This window comes from Passer domesticus, chromosome Z (assembly GCF_036417665.1).
Source record: "Passer domesticus isolate bPasDom1 chromosome Z, bPasDom1.hap1, whole genome shotgun sequence".
Taxonomy (NCBI): Eukaryota; Metazoa; Chordata; class Aves; order Passeriformes; family Passeridae; genus Passer; species Passer domesticus.
The window spans coordinates 69,761,345-69,788,837 of record NC_087512.1 but is presented as its reverse complement, the minus strand read 5'-3'; the positions used below and the strand labels follow the sequence as shown (position 1 = coordinate 69,788,837).

Sequence of the window (27,493 nt, the reverse complement as noted above, 5' to 3'; positions counted from 1 at the left end):
GTGTAACTAAAGTTCTGTTAAACTGACTACATTACTTCTACTCCTAAGCCAGCTTAGTAAATTCAGCATAGCACTTCTAGCACTGATCTGCAGGGTGATATTTGCTCTACCCACCTTTTCCATGGAATATGTGCACAATCAACTACATGGGAAAAATCTCACTTCAGATGTCCTATGTTGATCCAGAGGACCAGAAACAAAGAAAACACCTGGAACCTAAGTGCATTCTTGTGACGGAATTAGTTTAATTATGCACAGCTTCTTAATGAGATTGAATTATTTCTTCTATAAAAATCTCACATTTTATCAATATTTCTTATACTGCATCAGAAAAACAAGGACTAAAAATTTAAAACAGCATTGCAGTTATATATGAAAGGCCACTGCTGTGTTAGTATGGGTTTCGCCTCACAGTTTAGAATTAAGCTGTGAAAGCATCTTCTCAAGCTTTATTGCTAGTGCCATGTTTCCTTTAATCTTTAATCTTCCAGTCATGAAGGCCAGAGTTGGCTTTAGTTTACCTAAAAAGAAGAAACAAAATAATCAAAATATCAAAGGAAATGGAAAAAGCCTTTGCATAGGAAAACATAATGTCATGACAGTGAAACCTTAGCATCTATACTGCCAAGTCCTCCTGGTACAAGTAGTGCACATTTAGGAGATGCGGCTCAGACCTGCACAGAGCACAAGTCCAACGCATTGACTGGATTCCTTCTGAAGATACACTGGCTGCTAAAATGTCAGTAACTGGTTATTAAAGCACTGTAACCTTTTGCACTCTTCCTATTCATGGGACGCAGGAGTGCTGAAAAATCCAAGCAGTTCTTGCCTGCACTCTCCCCCGAGCCACAAAAAGCTGAAAGCTCCTCCAACCCCAGATCACAAAGCAAGAAGCCACTCTACTCCCCTGTCAGCAGAGGCTTTTCTGGGACAGCTCTTCTGGCTTTCCCGGTACCTGTGTCCCTTGTAAAAGGCCTTTGTCCCTCACCTGTGAACATCTTCACAAAGTCGGCACTCGACATGCTCATAACCACATCAGCTGTCACAGGAGGCTTTCCGAAGCCAGCGCTCCCACCCTTGGTCTTCAGGTCAATATACCAAGTGCCTCCACCATCGCCTGGACAGAGAGTGAAGCGAGGTGAGAAGGCAGCAAGGACTGCCGTGCCCTCCCTCTCCCTTGCCCCCGCCAGACGGCCGCGGCCGTGTGCGTTTCAGGGGCTCCGTGGCAGCCGCACGCTGGCGGGGGCTCTGCAAGGAGTCACCTCTTGTCCTTGTGACGCCCCGAGCACCACGGGCAGCAGAGCCCAGAGGCTGCGCTTTGCTCTCGGAGCTGGAGGCAGCTGGTGCCTCTGCCTGGCCCCGAGAGCGCCCTGTCCGTGGGCACAGCAGCCCGTGCGGGCGGCGGCGCCGGGACAGAGGCTCCACGCGCGGCACGAGGGACAGCAGCTCCCGGGGTCTGCTCCAGCGGGCACGGAGCAGGAGCGCCGCACAGGATGGAGAGCAGCTGCTCTGCTTCGGCACCAAAAGTGTTCGTGTCTGAAAACACCCGGTGCCTTTTGCCAGGCAAGGCTGCACAAGCGGTGGGCTTACCAGAGAGCTCAAACTGAAAGACACCCTGAGTGCTTCTCACATACTCTTCAGTCACTGCCCCTTGAATAACTCGGAACGTCTCTGCAACAGGACCCGATGGCGTGGCTGCAGCAGATTCTGTCTCAGCCTTGGCTGCATCTGCTCCTTCCTGCTGGGATCTGCTTAATTTCTGCTCTTGGTCAGCACCTATGAGAAAGATTACTTTTCTATTTCAAATGCAAACCACTTTAAAAATGAATGTAGAACCATAGGCAGAAAATTCCATTTGAAAAGATTTAAGCTTCAAAGTAGGGAAAGTGATTATTTTACTATTTCGGTATTAACACTGATAAAGGATACTTTCTCCACCAGGAATCTGAATCACTAAATTCACTAAACGTAATTCTGCAATAAATTTTGATTCCTGACAGATCAAAAGAAAAGCAAAAATAGAACCACAGCAAAATTCTAATTCTGTTTAGAGTTCATTACAGATGCTCACACAACACTTTTCTATTGTAATCCATACACTACTCCTGACAACATTAAAAATAAAAAATCAGTGTCTTGAATAGCCATTGCTTTAATCTCAAATACTTCTGTCTTGTCTATCTTGAGAAGAACACACATATTTTCATAAATTCTTCTGTAATGGCTTCTAAGGTGGAAAAAAATTTACTGCTTTTATCAGTGGCTTACTTCACCCCAATGAACATGCACATTTAACAGCACAGGAAAGCTTTTGCAATTTACAAATCTAATCAAGTGGAATACCCCTTAAAATGCTGTTGAAAGTCTCTTAGGTGTCTTCAGTATCAAAAAATACTTAGGTTCTGTTCTGTGAATCCCTACAAAATAACCCGCACTGGGAGCCCGAGCAACTAACACTGTCCCTGTGTGACTAGTGTGACTGCTAGTGTGACTGCTCAAGGAGTATTTCCACCAGAAAGGGACACTTCCAAGTTTGCCTGATCTGCCCTGGTCTTATCCCTATTTTGACACTCCTAGAAAAGCAGTTCAGCATTCTTAGTTGCCCTTCAACGTGACATAAAACAATTCTGAAAAAGAAGAAGCAATGATTTTCTAAAAAAAAAAAAATTCTACATTTCACCCCAAAGTTATTTTAAATGTGCAAATGGTGCGCATTTCATGTAAGAAACCATGGAGGCTTTATGTCATATTCTTTTGTATAAATGAGCAAGGCAAAGGAGATATTCCTACAAAATATGCTGTTTGCAGTCTAATTTCTTTTTCCAGCAATACTTACCTGTGACCTCCCTACTACCACAATTCAGATGATTAAAAAATAATTCTTCAAAATAATGCACTGACTTTACACCATGGAAGTCCTGCAAGAGGTATGATTTTTCCCCCCAGTTTTAAGTACATAGTCACTTCCATAGATCTTACTCTTCAAATGAGAAAAGGGTTTTTGCTAAAAAAAAAGTGGAGTCCAAATTCATAGGGGAAAAAAAACCCCACAAACCCAGAGAGCATTCATTATTGTGAAATGAAATTAATTATGGAAATTATGGACTTGTACACAGAGTGCTTTCCCTACCATATCCTTCTTGTTTCATAGCTGTAGTGTCAATTTCAACATCTAAGAAGAAGTCAGGCATCAGAGGGTGACCTAAGAGGGAGGAAAAATGTAATAATAAATACAAGTAAATCAGATTTGCACAGTAAGAATCCATTTAATCTGAAACTACAGTCAAGTAGTACTGTATCTCAGTTTAAATTTGAAGGAAAAACGTATCATGAAGTAACATGTTTATAATTTTGTTCATTTAAAATCTGACCTAGAAGGCTTCTAAGGTTGCTGTGAAGAACATTGGAGAAGAAAAACATAAAAATCTATCTTACTAGCTGTTAAATAGTAATATATACATCTACAGTGCAGGTAGGTAATTTAATTTAATAGACATTTGATTATTCAACTCTCAGTGGATCCATGTGGCCTTTCTACTAAGTCATGTTCTCAAAGCTGAGGCAAAGCAACATTTTTTATAAACTAATTTAAGAACCCTGGAAAACAAAACTGTATTCTCCATATATTCTTCCCTCCTTCTTGTACTTACTTCTCACCTTTAAAAGATCTCTTTTACCTGGTGCAATTGCATAAACATCAAAATCCTTAACTCCTTCTTCTCTCAGCAGAACTTCATCAATAATGAAGTTCCCAGTGAAAGTTTTTGGTTTTGTCAAAATGCAATATGCAGCATCTGCCAGGATGTCCGTCTTCCTGCATTGTTTTTCTATTCCAGCTCCTCCCAGCATATCCATAGCAGCTGTATGTATGGCTAGAAAGTTTGGAGAGTAAGAAAACAAAGTTTTAACACTGATGACATGGAATTCTAATTTCTTTCACAAGTAAACAAACTTTATTTTCCTTTCAGGCAAAAGGAAACTCTAGAAGACAGAAGCTGAGAAATACTACCAACCAGCAAATAATTGTTTACAAGCAACAGTAAAAATCCACGAAACTATAACAGAAATAAAAAATGCCAGAATATTTTCTGACATTCACATCCCTCTATGTATTTATCAGCCCACCAGTTTTCCACCAGTTGTTCAGGACATGAAAAACTAGCAGGACAACAGTTTTCCTCAAAGTGAATGTATGACACATCAGTAATAAAGAGGAATTAGCTTTGGTGATTATCACACTGAAAGTCTTTTTGATAACTCCCATGAGCTACTGAAGTGTTTCTCCTAAGTTAATGAGAAACCAAATAACAAAACCTCACATTACTTGCCCAGTATTTCACAGAAAGGCTGTGTTAGACCTAAGAATAAAATCCACATCTCCTAGGCTTCTGATTCTTCTATCAGGCAATTCTGTTACTTCTGTGCCATTCTACTAGTCTTCTTTATGTTTCTCTCATGGGATCTACTAGAACTGTGGCATGTTGCTGTCTAAGTATGTGATTTGCTCTTCCAGGCTGAGGTATCCATTCCATTTTTTTTTTCATCCTATTCCATGGAAAGGCTGTCTGGTTGCAGCTTTTGACGTTTGCCATCTTATGTTTTCCCTTGTATGTTCTGCTTCATTAGTTTTTCCCATCTGCTGTTTAAAACTCAACACTCTGCCCCCATGTTTTGAGGCAGATTCACAAATCCTTTCCACATATCAGGCCAGAACATCAGGGAAGCAGAAGGATAAACCTTGAAGGATAAATTTTTGTCTTCCTTTTAGTGCTTCCATTCCACACAAAGTAACAGCAATTTTGGTACGGAAATTATCCCAAAATTCCTTTAATAGAAGAAAAATAGGCACTGGGCAGGACACATGCATCTGAGCTGGATCATTCATTCACCTTTCAAATTACATACTGGGAAAAAGGACCAAAGACTTAAGTACTGGCCTGAGAGCTCCTGTCCAAGTGTTTCCTAGGAGAGTGCAGAAATGTGTACATGTCCCTATTGACTTCATTACATTAGTTTTCTGTGATGAGAACTAGCTTCTAGGTTTCATTTACCCTTAAGCAACCTTAGCTTTTCTTTTTTTTTAAATCAACTGAACTGCTACAAACACAAGTCTAAATAAAAAGTGACAAATAGATATACTGTACATACATGTAGGTCTACCTAGGTCTTCTTTTCATCTTTAAGGAAGTCAATAAATTTGACTTTTTTTCATCTTCTGAAGTGATATATACCCAGCAAGATGTTTATTTAATAGCTACCAACAGTGCAGAGAACATTTTTGTCAAATACTATGATGAAATTTATCAAGTTCTCTTAACTTAAATATATTTATTCTGAGGATTCATTAAGCTGCTCACTTTCCCTGTTCCATAGGTCTGTCACTTCTCTGTTACTGTTAACTATTATCCTTCTGAGCACAGTCACCCTGTCTGCATAGATTGAAGCTAAGAGGTTTCAAACAGTACTGCCTTGTAATCTGGCTGCACATTATTACATTAATTTCATATAAGGGATGGGGGTTTGCCTCTAGTGCACATCAACAGACAAACTTTCAGTTCTGTCCCAGGACAGCTGTATTACTCCTCTGCTCTCTTTCTAATGGGATTGACCCCTTCCCTTTTGAAAGATGTCCTCTTTCACTTTTAGATAAATGGAGAACTCTGCCATCTCAGTACCAACATACCGTCATGTGTTTAAAGAATCAGATTAATGAACTGATACTGGCATCCATACTAACACTGAGAGTAAACACATTTGTATGAGGTGATAGTGGGCTTTTAAATTAGGAACTTTGCAACGGTATTTCAGATACCCTGGAAGTTTGTAACACTGCCTCTCTGGATGTTCACAATAAGGAAGTTAACTTTCTCACTTTTGGAAGATAAACCTTTCAAAAGCACATTTTTTGTACTGGAGAATTCACACATTATGATCTTTTATACTTTATGTCACATCAGTTTTCATGGATGCACCACTGAATGAGCAGGCATGATTTCTGCAAACAAAAAGCTCTGCTTGTATACCTTTGACTTTATAAAAAGCTTAATTACTTTTTTTTTATTTCTTTGCAGCATCTCACATAGATAAATCTTTCTTTTAAAAAGCATTTATTAGAATATATACTGTTTTCATTTGTAAATTTAATCTTCGTGCCCTTCCAAATCTTACGTTCTGCAGGATCCTGTGGGGAACAAGTATCAGCTTCACTCCGTAACCAGTAGCAGCTCCCAGAGTGTTCTCTTCTTACTTTAGCAGGTATGGATATGTTACCAAGGACACAGTGGAAATGTAATGCTCAAGAGAAAGATACAACTGTATTTGGTTTGGGTTTCCCACTTCCCCACATTAAGAATGTCAGATTTTATAGAAGCTTTATTAATAGCACCATAGACATTCTTTAATACCAGACCACATCTGAGACACAGGTACTACTACTGATTCTTGGAGTGCTGCAGCATAAGACAAAACTATAAAGAAATAATGTATTCAACTATGTGATGTAAGACTTAATGTAACCTGCTTATAAAGTTAGCTACCCCTCTGAAAAAATTTCCACTGTGGAAGGGGTGGAGAAATTCTCACAGGTTCATTTTTCCCTTGCCTTTATTTTTCAGGTCAAATTATTCAGGTGGGTGGGGGAAACATCCATGTTGCAAAATAAATACCTACTATAACCAGCTTGTCTCTGTAGAAAAAAATTCTCTATCTTTTAATGGGACCCATAAAGCCACTGACTCATTTCCACAATAGTAGTGGATGTTTTTTCCAGCACATCCAGAATAAGAAAGCTGTGGAGGATCCACATAATGTGTCTATACAGCATATGAATGTTTGCACTTAAAAAAACACAGGCAATCTTGTAACAGCCTTCTCATGAAAAAATAAGTTAAATTGGTCGTCTGCAGTTTCATACCATGTCTCTCTATCTGAATGAGATACTCTGAATTAATTCCTTTATAATCCCTAACTTTCATAGGCAATACACATTGTTAAATCAGTCAATGACCAAAAACCACACAATGGTAGGTAGAAGGTCACCTTTGTTAATGAGAAACCAAGTTGCTCTCACCTACTGGACTCTGAGGGGACATAAAAGCCATTTAACAGTGTCATTTTAAAGACAAGACAGAGGGGATGGGTGGGTTCTAGAGGGATGGGTGGGATCTAGAGAGCTAAAGACCAAGAATCAGGTTTCATGGTTCTATTCCAAAAGACAGAGATACTGGGAAATCTCGACTGAAAATTTTTTAAGGTTTTCCTGGGGCACTCAAGAAGCAAGGATGTGGAAACAAGTGCACATTTCTTTTAACTGTCTCAGAAGTAAAAAAATACCACACATACTTGAAACCTGAAAGGTGAACTTTGACTCCACCACAAGGCAATCCATATTCTTAAGTTATGCATGTAGTTGCCTCCAGTACTTTATTGTCTTCAAAACAGTACAGGTTTTGTGATTATATAATGATCATGAACAATATAATTATAATTTTAAAAGTCAATCCCAAATTCAAAATATTTCTGTGGGTAGAACTCACAGAGTGAGCAGAACTATGAGACATCCATTTACTGGAAGCATTTAACATGCAAGTGTCCAGACCAATGAGAAAGGACCAAGTCTGTCAGGCACACCAACCCAACTGTTCAACTGGTGATCACCTACCGTATTCAAGTGGAGAAATTTGGCTGATTTTCTCTGAAATAGTTAAGTTTTCCTCACATTTCTCACCTTAGAGAAAGTAGATCAGAGAGCTCCAGTTCCCACTAAAGGCTAAAAGGGGCCTACAATTCCTAACAGCAGAACACTGAAAAGTGTCTGTGTACAAACACTTCTTAAACTGGGGCACTATCCTCAGAAGAGGATCTTGGCTCATATTTTTATCTCCTCTTCCTTCCTTGCACTTGTTAAGGAAACAAACACTGTTGTAATGTTTTCTAACACAATGACAGGGCTTATACCACTAAGGGGCAGGACTACCCTCTGCCTGGTATTGATTTTAACACTCAGTATAATTTCTGCCCATAAATATATTTTGAGGAAAAGCAACTGGCCTCCTTGGCAAACAGCTGGCCAAACCTCAAAGGGCAGTCTTTATCCTCATTGACCCACACAAAGCAACTTGAAGCTAATACAACATGGGAACATTGAGCTATTTTTCTTCCAGAGAGCTCTTTAATTTCTTGTCATTTGCAATCAGATGGTTCTGTGAACAGCTCTTCACAGAAACGTACTGTGCCAAAACTTCTAGGAATAGGCCTTTTAAAAATTATTTCTGCATGTACAGAGGTATCTATCTTGTCAGTAAGCTCCCACAGTTTAACTAGCAAGGAATTCTAAACAGTACTACATACACAGATGTTCAATACCCACTCATTAAAGCAAACAATTATTTTTGTGATTCTGTCCAAACCAAAACACTGGGTGCATCAGAAAAAGCACAGGCAAGCCAAACACCACGCACACACTTCAACTGTGTGGTTTTAAACTAGATGAAGATGAGTTTAGATCAAAGTGACAACAGTCTAGTGAGAACTAGCAATGAAAACCAGAACTCATGCTGGATGAAGAAATAACATATAAAAGAACTGCTCAGTCACTTGAATCTATTCCAGAAGAAGTCTGAAGTATATTCAGTGTCAAATAAAACAAGTTTTAGCAGACAAAATACAGAAAGTCAGTATTCCAGTAATAAAAAAATTACCCGTTTTAGGCCATAAAGCATTGACAGCAACTTCTCCTCTAAATTCTTCTGCCATTCCCAAGACACACATGGACATCCCATATTTAGAAATGGTATAAGCTAAGACAAGAAGTGAAAAAACACAAAAGTTTAGACTCTAGGTACAATCTAATTTTAATTATGAGAAGAAGAAAAACAGATAATTGGTTCACATGAAAAATTCAGGGCTTTCAGAAAAAACATTACTTTCCTAGAGTCAAAATCTCTCCCTTCTACCTGCCATCTCCACCAGCTACAAACTGTAGTCTGTCATCTTTTCACTGAAAACAAAATGAAAACTACACGTGTTCTGCCAAAAAGAAATCTGAAGCCTACCTGCATGGTGGTTTTTGTCATGCTTTTTATACAGGCTACACTGACAGAGTGATCAATTTTTTTTAAGATGCCTAAGGCATAGTAGCTGTTAAGGACCAAACTAGAATCCTATAGACAAAAAAGTAGGGAACAGGAGCTCCATATCCTTGTTACCTATCTACTTTGAGAATGGAATCTTTCTTGAGGAAAGAACCGGAACTTGCTGGAGTTTAACATGACAAGTGTCCAAAATGGAAAGGTTTTGCTACAGTTTTAAAATGAGCAACACTAATTTCAAGATAACATGGAGTTCTTTTTCCACCTCAAAATAATTTCCATATTAAAAGAGAACACTAAGCTTTATCCATATTTATAAAAAAACCAGGAAGATGAATCAGTAAGAAAATAAATTTTGGGTTTCAGTCTCTATTTGGGGCAGAAAATATGTAATCCTAACAATTCCCATAGAAAATCAGACTTACCCTGAAAACAAAAAGGATGGATGATGCCTTGAAACCTGCCCTATATTTTCCCACAAAACAATTTCTTGTAGGTCTGGTTCAAAATGCTTTGAGGAACCATTAGTGCCAATCTGTATGCAGTATTAAAGATACAAGATCTGGCATCCTGCACGGGCACTACTGCACACTTCAGCAGGTACTTACATGTTTCTCACAAAATAGCAACAAAGTCTCTGAAAGCTACTCACCACAATGATTTTTGAACCACATGGGATTCAGATTCATCGGTGGACTAAGGTTCAGGATATGGGGGTTCTTACTCTTCCTCAAGTAGGGAAGACATGCTTTAGACCTGAAAGATAGATTCAGACAAATCAGTTGCCTCTTATTTTATGGAACACCTACAATTACATTAATAACAATACTAGTAGACCAGTATTTTCACGACACAGCAATACAAAGCCTCTTCTCATATCAAGTACTTAAATGATGGAAAGAACAACAAAAAATATCTGTCGCAGATCACTTATCTCAGGCCTAGTATTCATTCCTGCAAATTGGACCACATTCTCCAACCAGTACATTAGTTTTGACTAAAGCTAATTTTCCAGATACTCAGGAGCCATAACCTCCTTGTAATAGTTCTGGTAGTGGCAACAAAACACTCTAAGGCAACAATCAAAATTAACAATGTAGAGCATCATATAGTCATAAAAATTTCTCTTCTGATTCCATACCTATTTCTTCTTTAAAACCATATTGAAGAAATAATACTGCATAGCAGAATGCTATTACAAATATTCCAAAGAAAACTGAAACCCTATTCTCTTCTAAGAGAATTCTACTTTGAATTTACACATCTCTGTAAAACGGAACTTTTACTTTACAGAAACTGTCTTTTGACTTCACTTCTAGCACGAGGGAACATGTTTATATTTTATCTCTGCTTGAGAATTTTTAATCAAGCTTCACAGGATGAAAACATCACCACATTAGTGACCAACTGTTCAAATATTCCAATAGGACCCACACATACTGTAAGCCACAAAGGGAACAACTTCAACACCTTCAATAGCAAAAGTAAAGTAAGTGATTTACCACCTCCTTAACTGTCCTGGGGTCTCAGCTCTTTTCAGTGGCAGGTTCACTAACAGATACCTCAATTTCTTAATGCACAGGAACCAAGAAACTCAGCTGCCATTATGGGAACTTGGTGGGATAAATCCCATTACTCAAGTGCAGCCATTGATGGCTACAGCCTGATCAGAAGGGAGAAAGGAGGTGGAGGGGGGGCCCTCTGTAACAAGAACTGTATTGAGTGTGATGAGCCATCTCTGAAGAACAGCCTGTGAACTGAAGAAGAACAATAATAAGCAGTAAAAGCCTGTAAGAAACAGACTGAGGCTACAAAGGGAATCTTGTGGTTGGTGACACTACAGGTCCCTGACCAAGAGCAGCCTACTGATGAGACCTTCTTGCTCCAGCAGGAAGGATCACACTCAGAGGCTCTTGTCCTACTGGGAGACTTCAGACGCCCCAGTGTCTGAAGGAAAAGTAGCAAAGTAAACTGTAGGCAATCCAAGAGATTCCTGGAATGCATGTAGCCTAACTCCTTAACCCAGGCAATAACTCTACCAGAAGGGATGCCATTCTGGACCCGATGGTCACAAACTTAAGTGAGTTAATCAGGGACAACACGATGGGAGACAGCCTGGGCTGCAGAGATCACGTACTGGTGGAGTTCACAGTTTGGAGGGAAATGGGTCTGGCAAAGAGCAAAGTCAGGGCTCTGAGCTTCAGAAGAGCAAAATTCCACTTCTTCAATGAGTTAGTTGGTAGGAACCCTTGTAACACTGCCTTCAGAAATAAGGAAGCAGAACAGAATTGGCAGATCTTTAAGGACACCTTTCATAGAGCACATGAGCTAGCGATCCAATGGCACAAGAAATTGGCAAGGAAGGCAGGAGACTGGAATTGAACAGTACAAGAACTGCTGGTCAAACAAAAGGACAAGAAACAAATGCATAGCCAGTAGAGACAGGGAAAAAGTATCCTATGAAGAATATAGGGGCACAGCCTTGTTGCACATATTTGGGGTGAGGAAAGCCACAGTGAAGCTGGAGCTGAATTTTACAAGTGATGCGAAGAATAACAAAAAGGGCTTCTACAGATTTGTCAGTCAGAAAAGGAAAGCAAAGACAGTGTATACACATACACCCTGGGATAAGCAAGGCTGGAACACTGGTAGCAACCAATGACAAGAAGGCTGAGGGGCTCAACAACTTTTTTTGCCTCAGTGTTCAATGGCAACTTCTCTTCCCACACCTCTGAAGTAGATGGACAGTAGGATGGGGATTGGGGGAGCAAAGCGCTTCCCACTTCAAGTGAAGATGAGGATTCTGACCATGAGGAGCCTGAACATACACAAGTCCATAGGGCCTGATGCCATGCACCTCACAGTCCTGAGGGAACAGGTTGCCAAGCCACTCCCCATATTTGAAAATTGTGGAATCAGGTGAAGATCCAAGTGTCTGGAAAAAGGGAAATGTACCAACGTTTAAAAAGGGCGGACACAAGAACCCCAGGAACTACCAACCTGTCAGCCTCGCCTCCGTGCCTGGGAAGATCATGGAACAGATCCTCCTAGAACCAGGAGTTGATCTAGAACAGAGAGGTGATTTGGGACAGCTAGAGGGTCTTCACCAGTGGCAAGTCCTCCCTGATCAACCAAAACTACAACCAGAACTACAGAGAGGTCAAGGGTAGCACTACAGGTGTCATTTAGACTGTATAGCTTTAGAGAAGGTTCCTCATAACATCCTTCTACATAACTTGGGGAGAGAAGATTTGATGGACAGACTGTTCAGTGGGTAAGAAATTGGTTGGACAGCAGCATCCAGAGGGTAGTGGTCAATGGCTCAGTGTCCTGATGGACATCAGTGACAAGAGGTGTCTCTCACGGGTGGGTATTGGGACCAGTGTTAGTCCAAGTCTCCATCAATAATACAGATGAAAGGATCAAGTGCACTCTCAGCAAATTTGCAGATGATCCCAAATTGTGTGGTGCTATAGACACCACTAAAGGTCAGGATGCCATCCAGACAAACCATCCAAACCTGGACAAATCTGAGAAGTGAGCATATGGGAATCTCATGAGGTTTAACAAGACCAGGAACAAGGTGCTGCACCTGGGTCAGGACACTCCCAGCTGGTACTGGGAGTACCAGGCTGGGGGATGAATGGATGGAGAGCAGCCCTGTAAGAAGGACTGAGGGGTGCTGCTGGATGGGACACTGGACATGACCCAGCCATGAGTACTCACAGCCCAGAAATCCAAATGTGTCCTGGGCTACATCCAAAGCAGCGTGGGCAGCAGGGGAGGGAGGGGATTCTGTTCCTCTGCTCCACTCCGGTGTGACCTGGAACCCTGCATCCAGGTCTGGGGTCCCAGCAAAGGAAGGCCATTGGACTTTTAAGGTAACTCCAGAGGAGGCCACCAAATTGATCATAGGGATGGAACAGCTCTCCTGCAAGGACAGGCTCATAATTATTCTGCCCAGAGAAGAGGAAGCTCTGGAGTCACCTTATTGCAGCCTTCCAGTACCCAAAGGGGCTACAAGAAGGTGGGAGAGGGACTTTCTGCAAGGGCATGGAGGGGGTGGCTTTAAATTGAAAGAGGGTGAGTTGAGATCAGGTATTAGGAAGAAATTCTTTAGCCTGAGAGTGGTAAGGCATTGGAACATGTTGCCTAAGAAACTGCAGATTCCCCACCCACTGAAGTGTTCAAGGCCAGGCTGCATGGGCTCTGAGCAACCTGGTCTATGGGAGATATCTCTGCTTATGGTGGGGGCTTGGAAGAAGACAATGTTTTAAGGTCTCTTCCAGCCCTTGGAAGGAGACAATGTTTTCAGCTTTGTTTCAGCCCAATCCATTCCACAATTTAACAATTCCATGATCCTATGTCAAGAGGTATACTCTGTAAGCTGGGGGAATCTTTCCTAGTACCACCTCTACACAGGCAAAAAACCCACACCTTTTTTTTAAGCTATTGAAATTTTCTGAACATTGAACTGAAAGTAGGTCTCTACAAATTACAATCAGATTTAAACATACAAAAAGCAAGGAGAAAAAAGGTCAAAAATGCTTCACTAGGTTTTCTCAATTGATAACTACAAAAACAATGACAAAGACCATTCCCTTGAGAGGCACTGATTTTTCTTATGCTTTTCGCCAGCATACAGAACCTGATTTTTAATCTTTTCAAGGCAGAACACAGCCAAAAATACACTTTAAGAATTCCCCATTAATTTGGAATAGCTAGATGTAACATCAAGAAAATCACTGCTGCTATAGGGTGGGGAGGAGAAGATGGAACTTGCCACAGCAATACAGTTGAATCCATTCAGCAATTTACGAAGAGCTGGCAACCAGACTAACCCGCACAAAGGAGAATGACAATCAATCTGTTCTAGATGGGAGGATTTGACTAGATGACCTTTAAAGGTGCCTTCTAACCCAAACTATTCTATAATTCTGTGGTGATGCTATGATACAAAACTTTCTGATCACACCAAGCAACATCTGAATTTAGAGAATCTCCATCATTTTACGGGCTTTTTTATAAACCCTGTGAAAATCAAAGTCTTCATTTTAAGACAGTGCTTTAAATGACATCCTGTAGATGTAACGATGATTCAACCTGCTAAATCCACCTCCTAACGTGTGCAAAATAAGAAACCTGGGAATTGTGAAATCAAACCTTAATATGTTCATTTAAATAAATAATAGAATTCATAAGCTGAAAGTAGGTGGAGAACACTTTGGATCATGAAGTTACAAGTTTAACATTTCTCTTTTAAGTATGGCATGTTATACAACATTTCTCAAGACGGGAAAGAAGCTTCTGCGAAGAAAACCAACAAGTAAAATATTGACTTGATGTATGCAAAAATTTAGTAATTTTGCTTGAAATAAAAGAGCATCAGCATTTAACAAAGCCAAGCTGGAACTTCATTTGAAACAAATGACTTTTGTCTTCCTACATGCATGGAGGGGCTTGTGAGCATTTAATGACTTCGGTAATAAGGTTTCTGTTTACTCCAACTAGCAAATAATTCTTGGAAATATTAATTCAAATCAGTTGACCAATAACTGAGCAATTTCCTGTGAGCACGTGCAGAATAACTGCATTCAAATTCTAAGACAGCAAGACAGCTACAGAATTTCTCAGAAAAAATGCAATAACATCATACATTCTGGTACAATTGCTTTGCTTCCTTCTCTCACCACTTACGTAAGATAGGTTCCTCGTACATTGACATCCATCATAAGATTGACCTTCTTCGTTGCTGTTTCCAAAGTGCCCGTCAAAGAGATGGCGCTTGCATTATTCACCAAAATATCAATCCCTGGTTTTAAAGTAAGCCATTTCACATTAGCATTTAAAGAAAAAAAACATGAGTAAGGCAGGCAGTTCTTTTTTTTTTCTTTGTTTGAAGAATCTGCCTGTTAATGCCTGCCTTCCCCCATGCCTTAACTTACCTCCAAAAGTCTTCACAGCTTTCTCCACGGCATTAATGATTTGCTGTTCTTCTCTCACATTAACAATGCATGGCAAAGCCTTTCCTCCAGCTGCTTCAACTGCACAATTAAAAAATTAAATATTTAAAAATTTGATCTCAGATGGGACAACTAACATTATCCTTCTGAGAACCTCTCATGCAATGACACACTTCAAAATGCCACTGAAAATCACACTCTCAAACTGTGACCTTTTAACACATCATAGGAGGAAGAGGGAAGCCAAAACAATATCTTAACTGTGGCAGAGAGAATAGGGACAGGCGGTCGGAAGATTTCGGGCTGTCACGGAAACCTGATAGGGCCTCCCTCACCTGACTCCCAGAGATAAGGATAGCCGCAGGACAAGAGGCCAAGAATGTTGTAATCCCCCCAAGAATGTTGTAACCCTACCTAACACGGCCTCCACCCAGTCCCCTTACTAACCATATAAGGTAAAAGACCCCGAAGGTAGGGGAAGGACCAGGGGTATATATACCGAGGAGAAAACCAATAAAGGGCCTTTGGACCGTCTATCACATTGATGTCTGCGTGTCCTTAGCCCGAGCGGCCAAGAGCATTGGGCCGTCGTGCTGCGTTTCCTTGGAACCAGATCGTTACGCCTTGCCTGCAAGGCAACAAGTGGTGCCGAAGCCCGGGAACACAAAAGAAACAGAACCCGGGATCGGGAGTCTCCTGGACAAGGCCAGCGGCTGCGGGGGGTCCTGGACTCCACCACAGCGAGGAGGGACGCCTCCGGAACCGCCTCAGCCTCGTGGAAGCTGTTGCCTGAGTCGTGAGTTATTTTAATTTACAATGGGGTATTAGATGTGACTTCAAGCATTTTCAGCTTGCTATTAATAAGCTCCAAGAGCTAAGGACGATAACTCGTCCCATAGACATATTGAATTCGGAGGTGTGGGAGAGATGTACACTCGCTTTAGCCGAGGATTTAAAGGTTACAGGCAGTGGGAAATGTCTTAAGGCATGGGCTAAAGCAGAGGAAGCTTTAAAAAAGGCCTCAGAACAGCAGGAGGCATGGGAAGCAGCGAAGACCATGCTGTTAGCAACCCCAAAAATCGGGAGGGCGATTGCGACCCAAACTGCCCCTGGAAACAGCCCGGAGGGGGGGGGGCAACACGCGGGAGGCGGGCGTTCCCCGCCCGAACCCGCGCGCGGACGCGAGCCCGGGTCGCGACCACGCGGCGCCCCGGGGGGACCCCCCGACCCCTCCGCAGTGCCCGCGGGACTCCCCGACCCCGGAGCCCACCATGCGGGACCCCTTGAACCCCCCGCGGAGCGCGCCCGGCCCCGGCCCGCCCGAGGAGCCCGCCGGGGTCGCGGAGCCGCTTCCCCCTCCCCTCCCCCCACCGCGAACCGCCGATCCGGGGACGCTGACGGAGGAACAGGACTCGCGTTCGTTCTGGGAAGGTTTAATGGCGGACGCGCGCCGCGCGGAGAGTATCGCGGCCGCGGAGTCCGGCGGCGCCGTGCCGGCGGCGAACGGGGCGCCCGGCGCCAGAGCCGCGCCGCAGCCATACGGGTTTGAAAATGGCGCGGGCCACGCGGGAGAGGGGCGGGGCCAGCCGCCCAGCGGCGAGAACGGCACGGAGCCGAGAAAGAACACTATCGCGCATGCGCGGGGCTGTGCGGGGGGGGGGGGGGGGGGGGGGGGGGGCGGACACCCGAACGGGAGCCGCGCCCAGCGGCGCCACCGTCTGAGGGGGAGACCCCGCCCCGCAGGGGGCAGGAAACACACGGGGGGCGAGAGCGGCGCCCCCCCCGAGAGGCGGAGCGACACCGCCCACGCGGGGAGGAGCGGGGCCGCTCCAGAGGGGAGGAGCGGGGCCGCTCCAGAGGGGAGGAGCGGGGGCGGAGCCGCGGGAAAACGCGGAGCAGACCGGAAGCGTACTGGCATTCAACTTCCGGCTCGGAGACAAGTGAGAGCTCCTCAGTCAGCTCAACCGAGCTTACCGAGTCTGACTGTGACTCGGAAGCCGAGAGGGCAGAATTAACGCGGTTTCAAGCGAAACCGAATAAAGCTTTCAATAAAACCGGGAAGCAAACACAACATAAGCTTACAGACTGGGGCAAAATAAAGATAGCATGTGCAGACTGGGTGGATATGGCTAGCGTTCATGCTTACCCAGTCAGAGTTACAGGAGCCCAGGGAAATCAGCAGCGAACGTATACACCAGTAAATGTAAAAGAGGTTCAGACAATAGCGAAAGCAATTTCAGAAAAAGGGATCAACTCAGCAGTGGTTACTACTTTAATAGATGGGCTTTTTAGCAATGACGATTTACTTCCCTTCGATATTAGACAAATCGCTCGTATGATGTTTGACGCGGCGGGTATGATTGTATTTAAGCAAGAGTGGACAGACAATTGCTCAACAGCTTTAGCCCAGGCATCGGGCGAGGGGCAACAACTTCATGGCTCGAGTTTAACCAGGTTGCTAGGGAGGCATGACGACGTAGCTACACCACAACAGCAAGCAGCACAGCTACGGGCTGAGGAGGTCAGAGCAACAACCAGGGGGCAAGCCAGCTCACAGTACTATCCCCATCAGCCATTCAGGTGGGTCATATGGCACCTCACCAATGACAAGGTGCTCAGACACGTCATTACACCAGACGCCCCATCCTTCATACTTCGCATTACAGACCTGTTCCCGGGACGACCAAAGCCAGACCCTCATTCCCCATACGCCAAAAACACATACCTATCCTATTGGTGCCCAGCCTCAAACCCCGGAAAAAGTTACTGTAATCGCCCGGGGTGGGGATATTGCGGACACTATGGTTGTGAAACAATAGTCACAGACACCAGACCGACAGGGCCGGGGTAGGACCCACAGGAACCAGACAGATTCTTACAGTTCACTTGGGCACCAAAAGGCTGCAAAACACCACTCTTCCATCACGAAAGCACCCATCGAAACAGCCACAAACTCCCAAAAATCCAGAGATGTATTAGGTACAACATGACAGTCTTGCAGCCCAGAGACCCCAGTTGGGCCTTCGGAAAAATGTGGACAGTAGTCCTTCACGGGACAAACGAGTGGGTAAACGTGCAGATTATCAGGCTCATACCGTCAGCACCCCGAGTGGTCGGACCAAACAAAGCAATCAAAAGCGTGCAGAAAGGGAAAAACACGACCTACCCCAAAACCTTACCTACAAGGGTCGCGAATACCCAGACAGGCCTAGCGAGAACCATTCAGACACATCGCTTAGCTAAGTCGGATTCAGACCCAATCCTTCGCATGTTAGAAGCTACCTTCCTATCTCTAAACGAATCCAACCCTAACCTAACCAATTCCTGTTGGCTATGTTACGATGTCAAACCACCCTTTTACGAAGGAGTCGCCTTAGATACCCCTTTCACATATTCCTCAGCAGACGCCCCTCACCAATGTAGATGGGACACTCCCCGCAAAGGAATCACCCTGAGTCAGGTCACGGGGAGGGGGAGATGCTTTGGAAATACAGCCCTAGCTAGGCGGGAAGGCAACGTGTGCACCAAAGTAGTCAAACCCGACAGGAGAAAAAAGTGGGTAGTCCCATCCGCATCGGGCATGTGGGTTTGCCAAAGATCCGGAGTGAGTCCCTGTGTGTTCCTAGACAAATTCAATGACTCAACAGACTTCTGTGTCCAAGTCTTAATCGTTTCCAGGATCCTGTATCACTCAGACGAGGAGGTGTACCAACTCCTCGGAGAACCCAGCCGACTCCACAAGAGAGAAATAATAACAGGCATAACAATCGCAATGTTGCTCGGCCTAGGAGCAGCGGGAACGGCAACGGGGATCACGGCCTTGGCGACCCATCACCAAGGTTTATCCCAGCTGCAGAGGACCGTCGACGAGGATCTGCAGAGAATAGAGAAATCCATATCCTTTCTAGAGAAATCAGTTTCCTCACTTTCAGAGGTGGTCCTGCAGAACAGGCGGGGACTGGACCTCCTACTCATGCAACAAGGAGGCCTGTGCGCCGCCTTAAAGGAGGAATGCTGTTTCTACGCAGACCACACAGGAGTCGTCAGAGACTCCATGGCGGAACTCCGAAACAGACTGGCTCAGAGACAGAGAGACAGAGACGACCAACAAAGCTGGTTCGAATCCTGGTTCAATCAATCACCATGGCTAACCACTCTAATTTCTTCCCTAATAGGTCCGTTAGCAATCCTGCTTCTAGCCGTCACCTTCGGACCGTGCCTACTGAACAAGCTAGTCTCATTCGTCCGGACCCGCTTGGAACGGACCAACATCCTGCTCTTAGGCAGACATCCGATGCTGTGAATTCAACAGGGAGTTCAACAGGGAACGCTGCCGGACGCAAGAACCCGAGAAAGAACTTGCCAGGCAGAAAAACTAACTCAGGAACCCCAAATCCCCTTTCCTTGTCAAGCAACAACCTTAGATACCTCATATCAGCATGTAGACAACTACCTCATCCATTTGTGGGAGAAGGGGGGGGAGATGTGGCAGAGAGAATAGGGACAGGTGGTAGGAAGATTTCGGGCTGTCACGGAAACCTGATAGGGCCTGCCTCACCTGACTCCCAGAGATAAGGATAGCCGCAGGACAAGAGGCCAAGAATGTTGTAATCCCCCCAAGAATGTTGTAACTAACACGGCCTCCACCCAGTCCCCTTACTAACCATATAAGGTAAAAGTCAGACCCCGAAGGTAGGGGAAGGACCAAGGGTATATATACCGAGGAGAAAACCAATAAAGGGCCTTTGGACCGTCTATCACATTGATGTCTGCGTGTCCTTAGCCCGAGCGGCCAAAAGCATTGGGCCGTGCTGCGTTTCCTTGGAACCAGGTCGTTACGCCTTGCCTGCAAGGCAACACTCACCACTGTAAATGTTTATTTCATACATCTCAAGTAGCATAGTATTTTTACATTTATATACACACATCCATCTTCATTACAGTAGCATTACAGCATTCCTGGGAGGCAAGAGAAGCACTAAGCATATTTTAGTAAAGGTGAACTCGAAATAAGAGTCTATGCATTTTTCCACTCAGGTACAGTAATTAAAGCAAGGGTATACACCCAGCCGAGCACCTTCGTTTGTTACAACTTACTTTCTTCTGCAGCAGTGTAGATAGTCCCTGGAAGAGTAGGATGGGCCTCAGCTGTCTTGGCAGCTATCACAATGTTGGCACCATCCTTGGCTGCTTTCAAAGCAATGGCCTTGCCAATGCCCCGGCTTGCACCTGTGATGAAGAGAGTGCATCCTGCCAGTTTCCTAAAGGTGAAGGGGGAAGTGGACAGTAAAGAAGAGAAGAACAAAGCAGAAGATGTTAATCATTTGACTTTTATCAGACTCTAAGGGCAAATGTAATTAGCACAGTCTCCCAGCCAGAAAAATGCCTTCATCCTTTTACGAAGAAAACGGCAAGAGGAACACAAAAGGGATGGTTATAGCTACAGGGAAGTACCACTGATGTAAGACCACATCCCAAGTTTGCAAACATTATAAAGAAGGTTACCCAGTTACATTTCTGCCTTTTTGTAAAAAGATCCAACTCCCTGTTTTACAACAGAGCTGCTATGTTCTGCAACAATGGAAAAGGAGTAATATGTAAAAACAAAATGCCAGTTTCCAACAGGAGAACACACCTACACAGATCTCTGAATTATATTAATCACAGTGCTCTAAACACAAAAAACTGATGTCTCAATGTGATATAAAATACCAAGTCTGGAACCACAGCACCATATGCAAATACCAAAAGCTTTATTCTCAAAAATGGCAATTTTTCTCTTAAATCTTCTATACTGAGCAGCTTCCCAGTAACTGTGTGTAGTCCAATGGGTCCTCCCTTAAACAGGTCCAATCAACTTAGAGAAACTAACAAGTTTTAAAAGCTTAAGAAGGGTGTCTGGCTAACACAGTATCACTGAATTTTTGGAAAGAGAAATATCAACTCCACAAACATATCCAATGATAAAGCCTTTTAGACAACAGGTTTGCATATGAAGGAATGTGTGTTTCAGTGCTCCACATAAGGGTCATGTCTCTTTATGTAACACTGTAGCAAATCCCAGAGGTTCAGGATTTTAACTTCAGCTGAAGAATTCATATAGACTACGTGCAACAGTGATTTCACTTTTTGCTTGCATCACAAAAGTCACATCACAAATGTTACAAAAGCTTACACACTGAGTTTCCATTAGTTTTCCTTTCAGACTGCGCCAAACTTAGTATTGTTTCTCCCCCTTAGTATTGTTTCTCCCCCTCTGGTTTCACATGTGTTTTTTTCCCCCCTAATCTGAGCACATTAATCTCTTAAATGCTCTCTAGGAGGATGTTTGCTTTCAAAAGGCAGAGAAATGGAATGGGGCAGAAATGGGGAGATGCCTCTTCCCCTGAAGAGGCAAGACAAGTCATCTACAGAATCTCAGAAAGTCAACTATGTCCAGAAGATGCCATTTCAAACAGCTTCTATCTGCAAAATCTTAAAGTCTTAGAAAGGCACAGGAAGAAAAATATCTAAACAGAAGAATGAACCACAAAAAAATACTGATGTGAATTCAGTCACACACACAGTGAGGAGAGTTCAACTGTGGAATACAGAGTCAAAATGTAAAAGTCAGTGAAGTAAGGCCAGAATCTAGTTTCCACCTTCAACCCACGAGTATGAAGTCAGCACAATTCACCTTAATCATGGAAGAGGTAAATGGAGTCCAGCAGGAGGCAGCTCTGGAGGACAAAAGAGCAGAGAAAAGCTGATGGGGCTTTAAGCCCTGCCTGGGGCAGGAGTGATCTACTCAGGAAGACAAGAAGGTGTATGAGGAGACTAGCAGGGCTATGCAGGGAACCTGTGACGCAGCTGCCAAGAAAAGTGTCATACAGGGAGCGGGTGCAAAGACAGGCCACAAAGAAGGAATTAGAAACATTACCAGGGCACACTGGGGTGGTGTCAGGAAAATCAAAGTTCACCTGCAGCAGAAGGTGAACTTTGATGCAAAGGGCATCAAAAGCTCAGAGACTTCTGCTACACTGGTAGGAAAAGCAGGCCCTTTGCTTAAGGGAATGGGTGAATGCAAGTCTTTCAACACTGTCATAGTATTCTTGCTTCATATTTAAGACATGATGCTATGATCTGGATGTTTGTGCAACCTGACAGGTAAAAAACTACTTGGTTGGTCAGGGTCAGAGGATGGTGGTTAGGTTAGTCATATTCGCAAGACTAAGGATTTATTTCTTAATTCACTTAGCAGCCCAATAGTTTAAAGTTCATAAAGCATATCTGCCTGGCTAAAATTTCTTATGACCTGTAATATGAAGGTCACATCTGCATCACTTCCATTAGATTGAATTCTATTAAATAGAAGAAATTAAGACTATTAAGACAGAAAAAATCAAATTTACATCTGTGCCTTACAGTCTTGAAAAACAAGATTGGTTCTTTTCTCACCACAGATGACTGCCAATAAAGACCTTCAGGTCACATCAGGGACACTTCTAATGGCTTACACAGATGTTAGGAATTTAATAATCCTCTTTATGACACACAGGAAGAAATAATAACTTATTTTCCCAGCTATTATCTGAAAAGTCAAAAGGCAGAAAACACCTCTAAATTAAGATCCTACACAGGAAGAAAATTTGGCTGCCAGGTAAGACAGTAGTAGAAGACTATAATACTATACAACAATAACAACAATAATTACAAAAATAGCAACAACAACAATAGTAGTAGTAATAAGTAATTACACTTTAATAAAAATGTTCCATAAGAAATTCCTGATACACTGCCCAATTTACACTAAACTCCAGTAACTGTTTCCCTTGCAAAAGGCACCACTCAAGTCCCCTGTGCGACCCGAACTGCTCGTCCCAGGGCTGCGGCGCTGCCCGGGGCCCCTCGGCCGGCCTGCCCCGCAGGACGGCGCGGACACGCGTGTCCTCCGCCACACCTCCGCGCCCTCGGCCGGCTGCGAGTCCCGCGCGCCCCGCAGGGCGACAGCGCTCAGGGGTGTGCAGCGAACGCCCGCCGGCTGCAGCCCGCCCGCCCCGAGAGCCCCGGCCCGGCGCGGCGGTGACCCTTACCCGGTGTTGGGCAGCATGGCGGCGCGGGGCGGCCGGGCCGGGGCCGCTCCGCTGCGCAGCCGCCGCGGCCGCTCGGGGCGGGGCCGGGGCCGGGGCCGGGGTTCCTCCCCGCCGCTCTACCCACGGGGGTGACGGGCTCGGGGATGCGAGTTAGCCTGAGACTGGAGAAAGGCCTACGCGGGACGAAGGGTGGAACTGGAAGGCTTTCCGTATCCTTTCGTTCTTCGCCGTGTGTGTGAAATTTTGCTTTGGTCTCCTGCCAGTTGCACTCAAATCAGTGGAGCTTTGCCTCCATCTCATTTTCTGGAGTGCTGTGTCCAGTTCGGGGCTCCTCAGGACAAGAGAGGCAGGGAGCTACTGGAGTCAGTCCAGTGGAGGAGCACGAAGGTGATTCGGGGCCTGGAGCACGTCTCTTCTGAGGGCAGACTGCGGGAGCTGGGCCTGTGCAGTCCAGAGATGCCCGAGAGGGGATCTCCTTAAGGCCTATGAATATCTCTAAGTGGATGGCAAGTTTGTGGCACCAGACTCTTTTCAGTGGTGCCCAGAGGCAGAATAAGGAGCAGTGGCCATAAACTAAACCACAAGAATTCCACTGAAACGTGACAATGAACTTTGTGTTGAGGGTGGCAGAGCACTGGAACAGGCTGCCCATGGAGGCTGTGTCATCTGCTCTAGATCACCGTGCCTTGACAGAGTGGTTGGAGTAGAAAATCTCCAAAGGTCCCTTGCAACACTAATGATTCTGTGACTCCCTGTTTATTAGATAGCCTGCAGTAGGATCGTGTGTCTTTCTTCCACCCAGCCACACCTGTCCTGTCCTTCATCCTCTCCCCTAGTACCTCTCTTATTTTCACAATAACTTTGAGGTCAGCCCTTGCCTCCATGCTCTGCACTTGTAACTTTTCCTCATCCTCCCTCTGCTGCCCAATGAAGACTTTGACTTCCTCCTGTCCTTGCCATGCTGACCACCATGCGACCTGTTACTGTGGTGCTGCACTGCTGTCTGAGTTTCTCTGCTCCCCCGGCTAGGGGAGGAGACCGCACCGGCCGAGCTGTGGCACAGCAGCTGACAGCAAGGGAGTACTTCCCAGATGCACCAGGAGCGTCCGGGGAGCACCTCAGCAAGAGGCAGCAGTGGGCAGCAGGAAGGTGAAGTGAGGAATGAAAAGAGGGACTCTTCTCGGGGGCAAAGTCCGGAAGTTTATTGTCTCCAGGGGAGCCAGCCCAGAAAAGACCAAGAGCAAGGGAATACCTAGGTATATAAAGGGGGTGGAACAATAGGGCAGGGACAATACAGAAACCAATGAGGGAGAACTCAGGAGGGAACAAAATCATAATTGACATGCCAGCTAGAGAATAGGGAGGATAGTAAGGAGGGACTCTTGTTCCTCATCCAATCACCCACTGACAAGGGGAGAACTTTTTGGAAAAGGGGAGGAGCCAGTAGGTGATGGACTCAGGGAGGGGTTAACAGAGGGTATCCAGGGAAACAGGGGAGGAGACAATAAATTGACAACTCTCATTACTAGGGAGGAATTGTGAGAGGTGGAGGGGAATCCCAGGACTGAACCGTTTAAACAGGCGGGGGTAACAGAACAAACCAACTGAACAGTCACAACACTGTGGTTAGCAAATCTTCCACCAGGTTCCACCTTTGGCTTGTCTTTCCCCCTTCAGCCCTCACAGAGATTCTGTGCAGCACCCTGAGAGGGCTTCAGGTTTCACCAAGAGCTGATAGCTGAAGGGGAGATCAGCTGGTAGATCTGAACATGCTGGAAGAATTGCAATGGATGGTTTTACTGACTTCAGCAGAAATCAAAGTGAGCCCTGAGCAGATGAACTAGTCTGTGTATTAATATAATGGTGGTTGTTGGTTCCCTTCACTGCAGTTCAGTCTTGCAGGGCTGCCGACTCCTACGTGATTGAGGTGTGAGCAGGCTAAAGGGGCCAAGGGTGTCTGAACCCTTTGCACTGTAACATTTTCCATACCACCTGCTTTGCCAGGGTTGACATTCTGCGCAGGTGGAAGTGACAGTGCTTTGCTAAGATCTTCAGGCATGCTTTTCCTTCATTCTCCCAGCATGACCAGTGCACAGCTTGACTGCCATAGCAACACACCTAGACTGTAAGCCTCGTGCTGTGGTGTCCTCCATGGAAGTGAGCCATAGTGACTGTATGGAGAGAGCTGCCACTTTCACCTATGTTCACAGGTACCTGCAGGAGAGACACCTGGGCATCATGGTTCAGCCATCTTCCCCTTGAGTGTTTGTTTTGTTTATTGGTTGGGGTTTTTTTCCTCTCTCTCTCCAGTATGTAATAGGGGAACTGAAGTGATGGGGCTTTTTGCTGTATCAGGAGGGTCAGTTTAGCTCCTGGAAGGGTTTTTTTAGCATGAAGGGCAGAAAGCATTTGAACAGGCGCTGCAGAAAGTGGAAGGCTCGAGCGCTGGGTTTCAGCAGTGCTGCCTGCGCGGTATCCCCGCAGCTTGCCGCACCTCACTCCGGGTGCTGAGCAGGGGAGCACGGCTTTACCAGGGGCTGAGCACCCTTGCATCTGTGCTTGCACTCCAGTGCTCTGCCCTGCAGAAACTCCACGGTCCTGGGGAGCAAGGGGAGGGCACCCCTCTGCTCTCCCAAATACCCTTCCCTCTGGTGGTGCAGCATTCACCCAGAGCTGGCTCCTGACCCTGCAGCTTCTCGCAGGAGAACGTGGAGCACCCTTCTCTTTGAGGAGCTACTCCTGGTATTAATGTTGGTACCTCGCCCACCGGCCTTGTGACTTGCTTAAGGCCGCCGTGCCGTGCTGCAGCGGCGGCTGCCCCGCTGGCCCTGCGCCCTGCACCCAGCCGGTGCCTCCCTGCGCCTCCCGCCAGCCCCAGCCCGCTGCGGGCTGCAGCCACCGAGGGCAGGAGGAAATGCAGCCATGCGGAGCGAGGTGGCGAGCAAGGTGCTCGTGAGCACTGTCAGCCGGGCCCTGAGTGTCCTGGCGACAGGGAGATGATCTTTCAGGCCCGCAATCGGCTCTGAAAAACACCATCATGTGTGCAGAAATGTTTTGGGTTTTTTTTAGAAAAGCATTGCTTCTTCTTTTTCAGAATTGTTTTATGTCAAGTTGAAGGGCAACTAAGAATGCTGACCTGCTTTTCTAGGAGTGTCAAAATAAGGATAAGTCCAGGGCAGAGGAGGCAAACTTTCCTGTTCCTTTCTGGTGGAAATACTCCTTGAGCAGTCACTCTAGGACCGTTCTGCCAGGGACAGTGTTAGTTGCTCGGGCTGCCAGTGAGGGTTATTCTTTAGGGACTGACAGAACAGACCTAAGTATTTTTGATACTGAAGACACCTAAGAGACTTTCAACAGCATTTTAAGGGGTATTCCACTTGATTGGCTTTGTAAATTGCAAAAGCTTTTCTTTATTGCAAAAGCTTTCCTTTATTGGAAAAGCTTTCCTGTACAGTTAAATGTGCATGATCACTGTGGTAAAGTAAAATGCTGATCGAGTTGATGTGTTTAAACAGAATTCTCTGTATTTTAAGTAGAATTCTCTATATCTTTAAGCTCTGAGGCTTGAAGCAGAATTTGCTGCCCCTATCCCTGCCTTTGATCTCTGATCCAAATGGAAGTTGATGGTATCATTCTCTCCTTTAACCCCTCTTTTTAATGTAAAAAGATGCTATCAGGTGGGTTAAGCAGATGTTGCCCAATGTTTATGGAAAGCTTTTGTATTTTATGACCTGCCTGGCAATTGTCTGAGAAGATGACGTCTTCTTTGACACTCAATCTGAAGTTCTGCACGTTCTGAACTGAACTTTGCTTGAAACGGAGTAGGGGACATCTCCCCAAACGACCAGCAGGGACCACTAGAGACCCCCGAAGAGGCCTACGCAGGTGCAGTGACACGTACTGCATACGGTTGCACAATTATGCAGTAGGCACGAGTAACTGTGTATTAGATAGGCAGGTTTGTGTAGATTTCAGTGTGTGAATTCTCTCACATTTTAATCCTTAATCGGCTTGATTTGTGAAAAATCTCTGCTTTGCATCGCGGGCAGGATAAACAATATCTCCTTTCTAAATCCTTTGTTCGTGTTTAGAGAGTTCTGAAAGTTGGCAACAAAAACCGTAAATTGATTTACAGTTTAGAAACCTTTGCAGAAGAATTAATTTATTGGAGGTGCTGCCCTAGCATTCAAAGAGGAGAAGAAATTAAGCAGATCCCAGCAGGAAGGAGCAGATGCAGCCAAGGCTGAGACAGAATCTGCTGCAGCCACGCCATCGGGTCCTGTTGCAGAGACGTTCTGAGTTATTCAAGGGGCAGTGACTGAAGAGTATGTGAGAAGCACTCAGGGTGTCTTTCAGTTTGAGCTCTCTG

General features: G+C 44.9%; 3 protein-coding genes across 9 annotated transcripts in view; 2 read left to right on the top strand and 1 right to left on the bottom strand.

The window, feature by feature from the left end:
• Nucleotides 1-221: 221 nt before the first annotated feature.
• On the bottom strand, nt 222-23,267 carry HSDL2 (hydroxysteroid dehydrogenase like 2). Its single transcript, XM_064404863.1, has 11 exons — nt 23,125-23,267; nt 20,150-20,313; nt 15,035-15,133; nt 14,787-14,901; nt 9,742-9,845; nt 8,700-8,798; nt 3,678-3,872; nt 3,131-3,202; nt 1,591-1,776; nt 989-1,117; nt 222-521 (listed from the first exon to the last, which is right to left on the bottom strand). Exons 1-11 carry the CDS (start codon nt 23,139-23,141, stop codon nt 409-411), a joined length of 1,293 nt encoding a protein of 430 aa, XP_064260933.1. The 5' UTR covers nt 23,142-23,267; the 3' UTR covers nt 222-408.
• Nucleotides 15,232-19,799, top strand: LOC135290087 (uncharacterized). The gene is made up of 5 exons (XM_064403993.1): nt 15,232-15,259; nt 15,615-15,848; nt 16,172-16,685; nt 16,796-17,632; nt 18,841-19,799. The coding sequence occupies exons 1-5, from the start codon at nt 15,232-15,234 to the stop codon at nt 19,625-19,627; spliced, it is 2,400 nt and encodes a 799-aa protein (XP_064260063.1). The 3' UTR covers nt 19,628-19,799.
• Nucleotides 23,226-27,493, top strand: part of KIAA1958 (KIAA1958 ortholog) — an 83,172-nt gene continuing 78,904 nt past the window's right edge. Inside the window, exons 1-3 of one of the 7 annotated variants that reach the window (XM_064404855.1) lie at nt 23,232-23,333; nt 25,214-25,334; nt 27,260-27,493. The gene's annotated coding sequence lies outside the window, so the exon portion shown is untranslated. The other 6 variants (XM_064404852.1, XM_064404856.1, XM_064404853.1 and 3 more) reach the window with 6 other exon arrangements.

What these genes read in the sequence shown, in the direction of transcription:
- LOC135290087 (XM_064403993.1), top strand. Translation starts at nt 15,232, where the DNA reads ATGCCACTGAAAATCACACTCTCAAACT. An exon ending in GAAAATCACACTCTCAAACT is followed by an intron (nt 15,260 to 15,614) that starts GTGACCTTTTAA and finishes GCGTGTCCTTAG; the next exon opens with CCCGAGCGGCCAAGAGCATT. An exon ending in TGGAAGCTGTTGCCTGAGTC is followed by an intron (nt 15,849 to 16,171) that starts GTGAGTTATTTT and finishes CCCTGGAAACAG; the next exon opens with CCCGGAGGGGGGGGGGCAAC.
- HSDL2 (XM_064404863.1), bottom strand. An exon ending in CTACACTGCTGCAGAAGAAA is followed by an intron (nt 15,134 to 20,149) that starts GTAAGTTGTAAC and finishes TTAATTGTGCAG; the next exon opens with TTGAAGCAGCTGGAGGAAAG. An exon ending in CTTTCAGTTTGAGCTCTCTG is followed by an intron (nt 1,118 to 1,590) that starts GTAAGCCCACCG and finishes CTCTCTGTCCAG; the next exon opens with GCGATGGTGGAGGCACTTGG.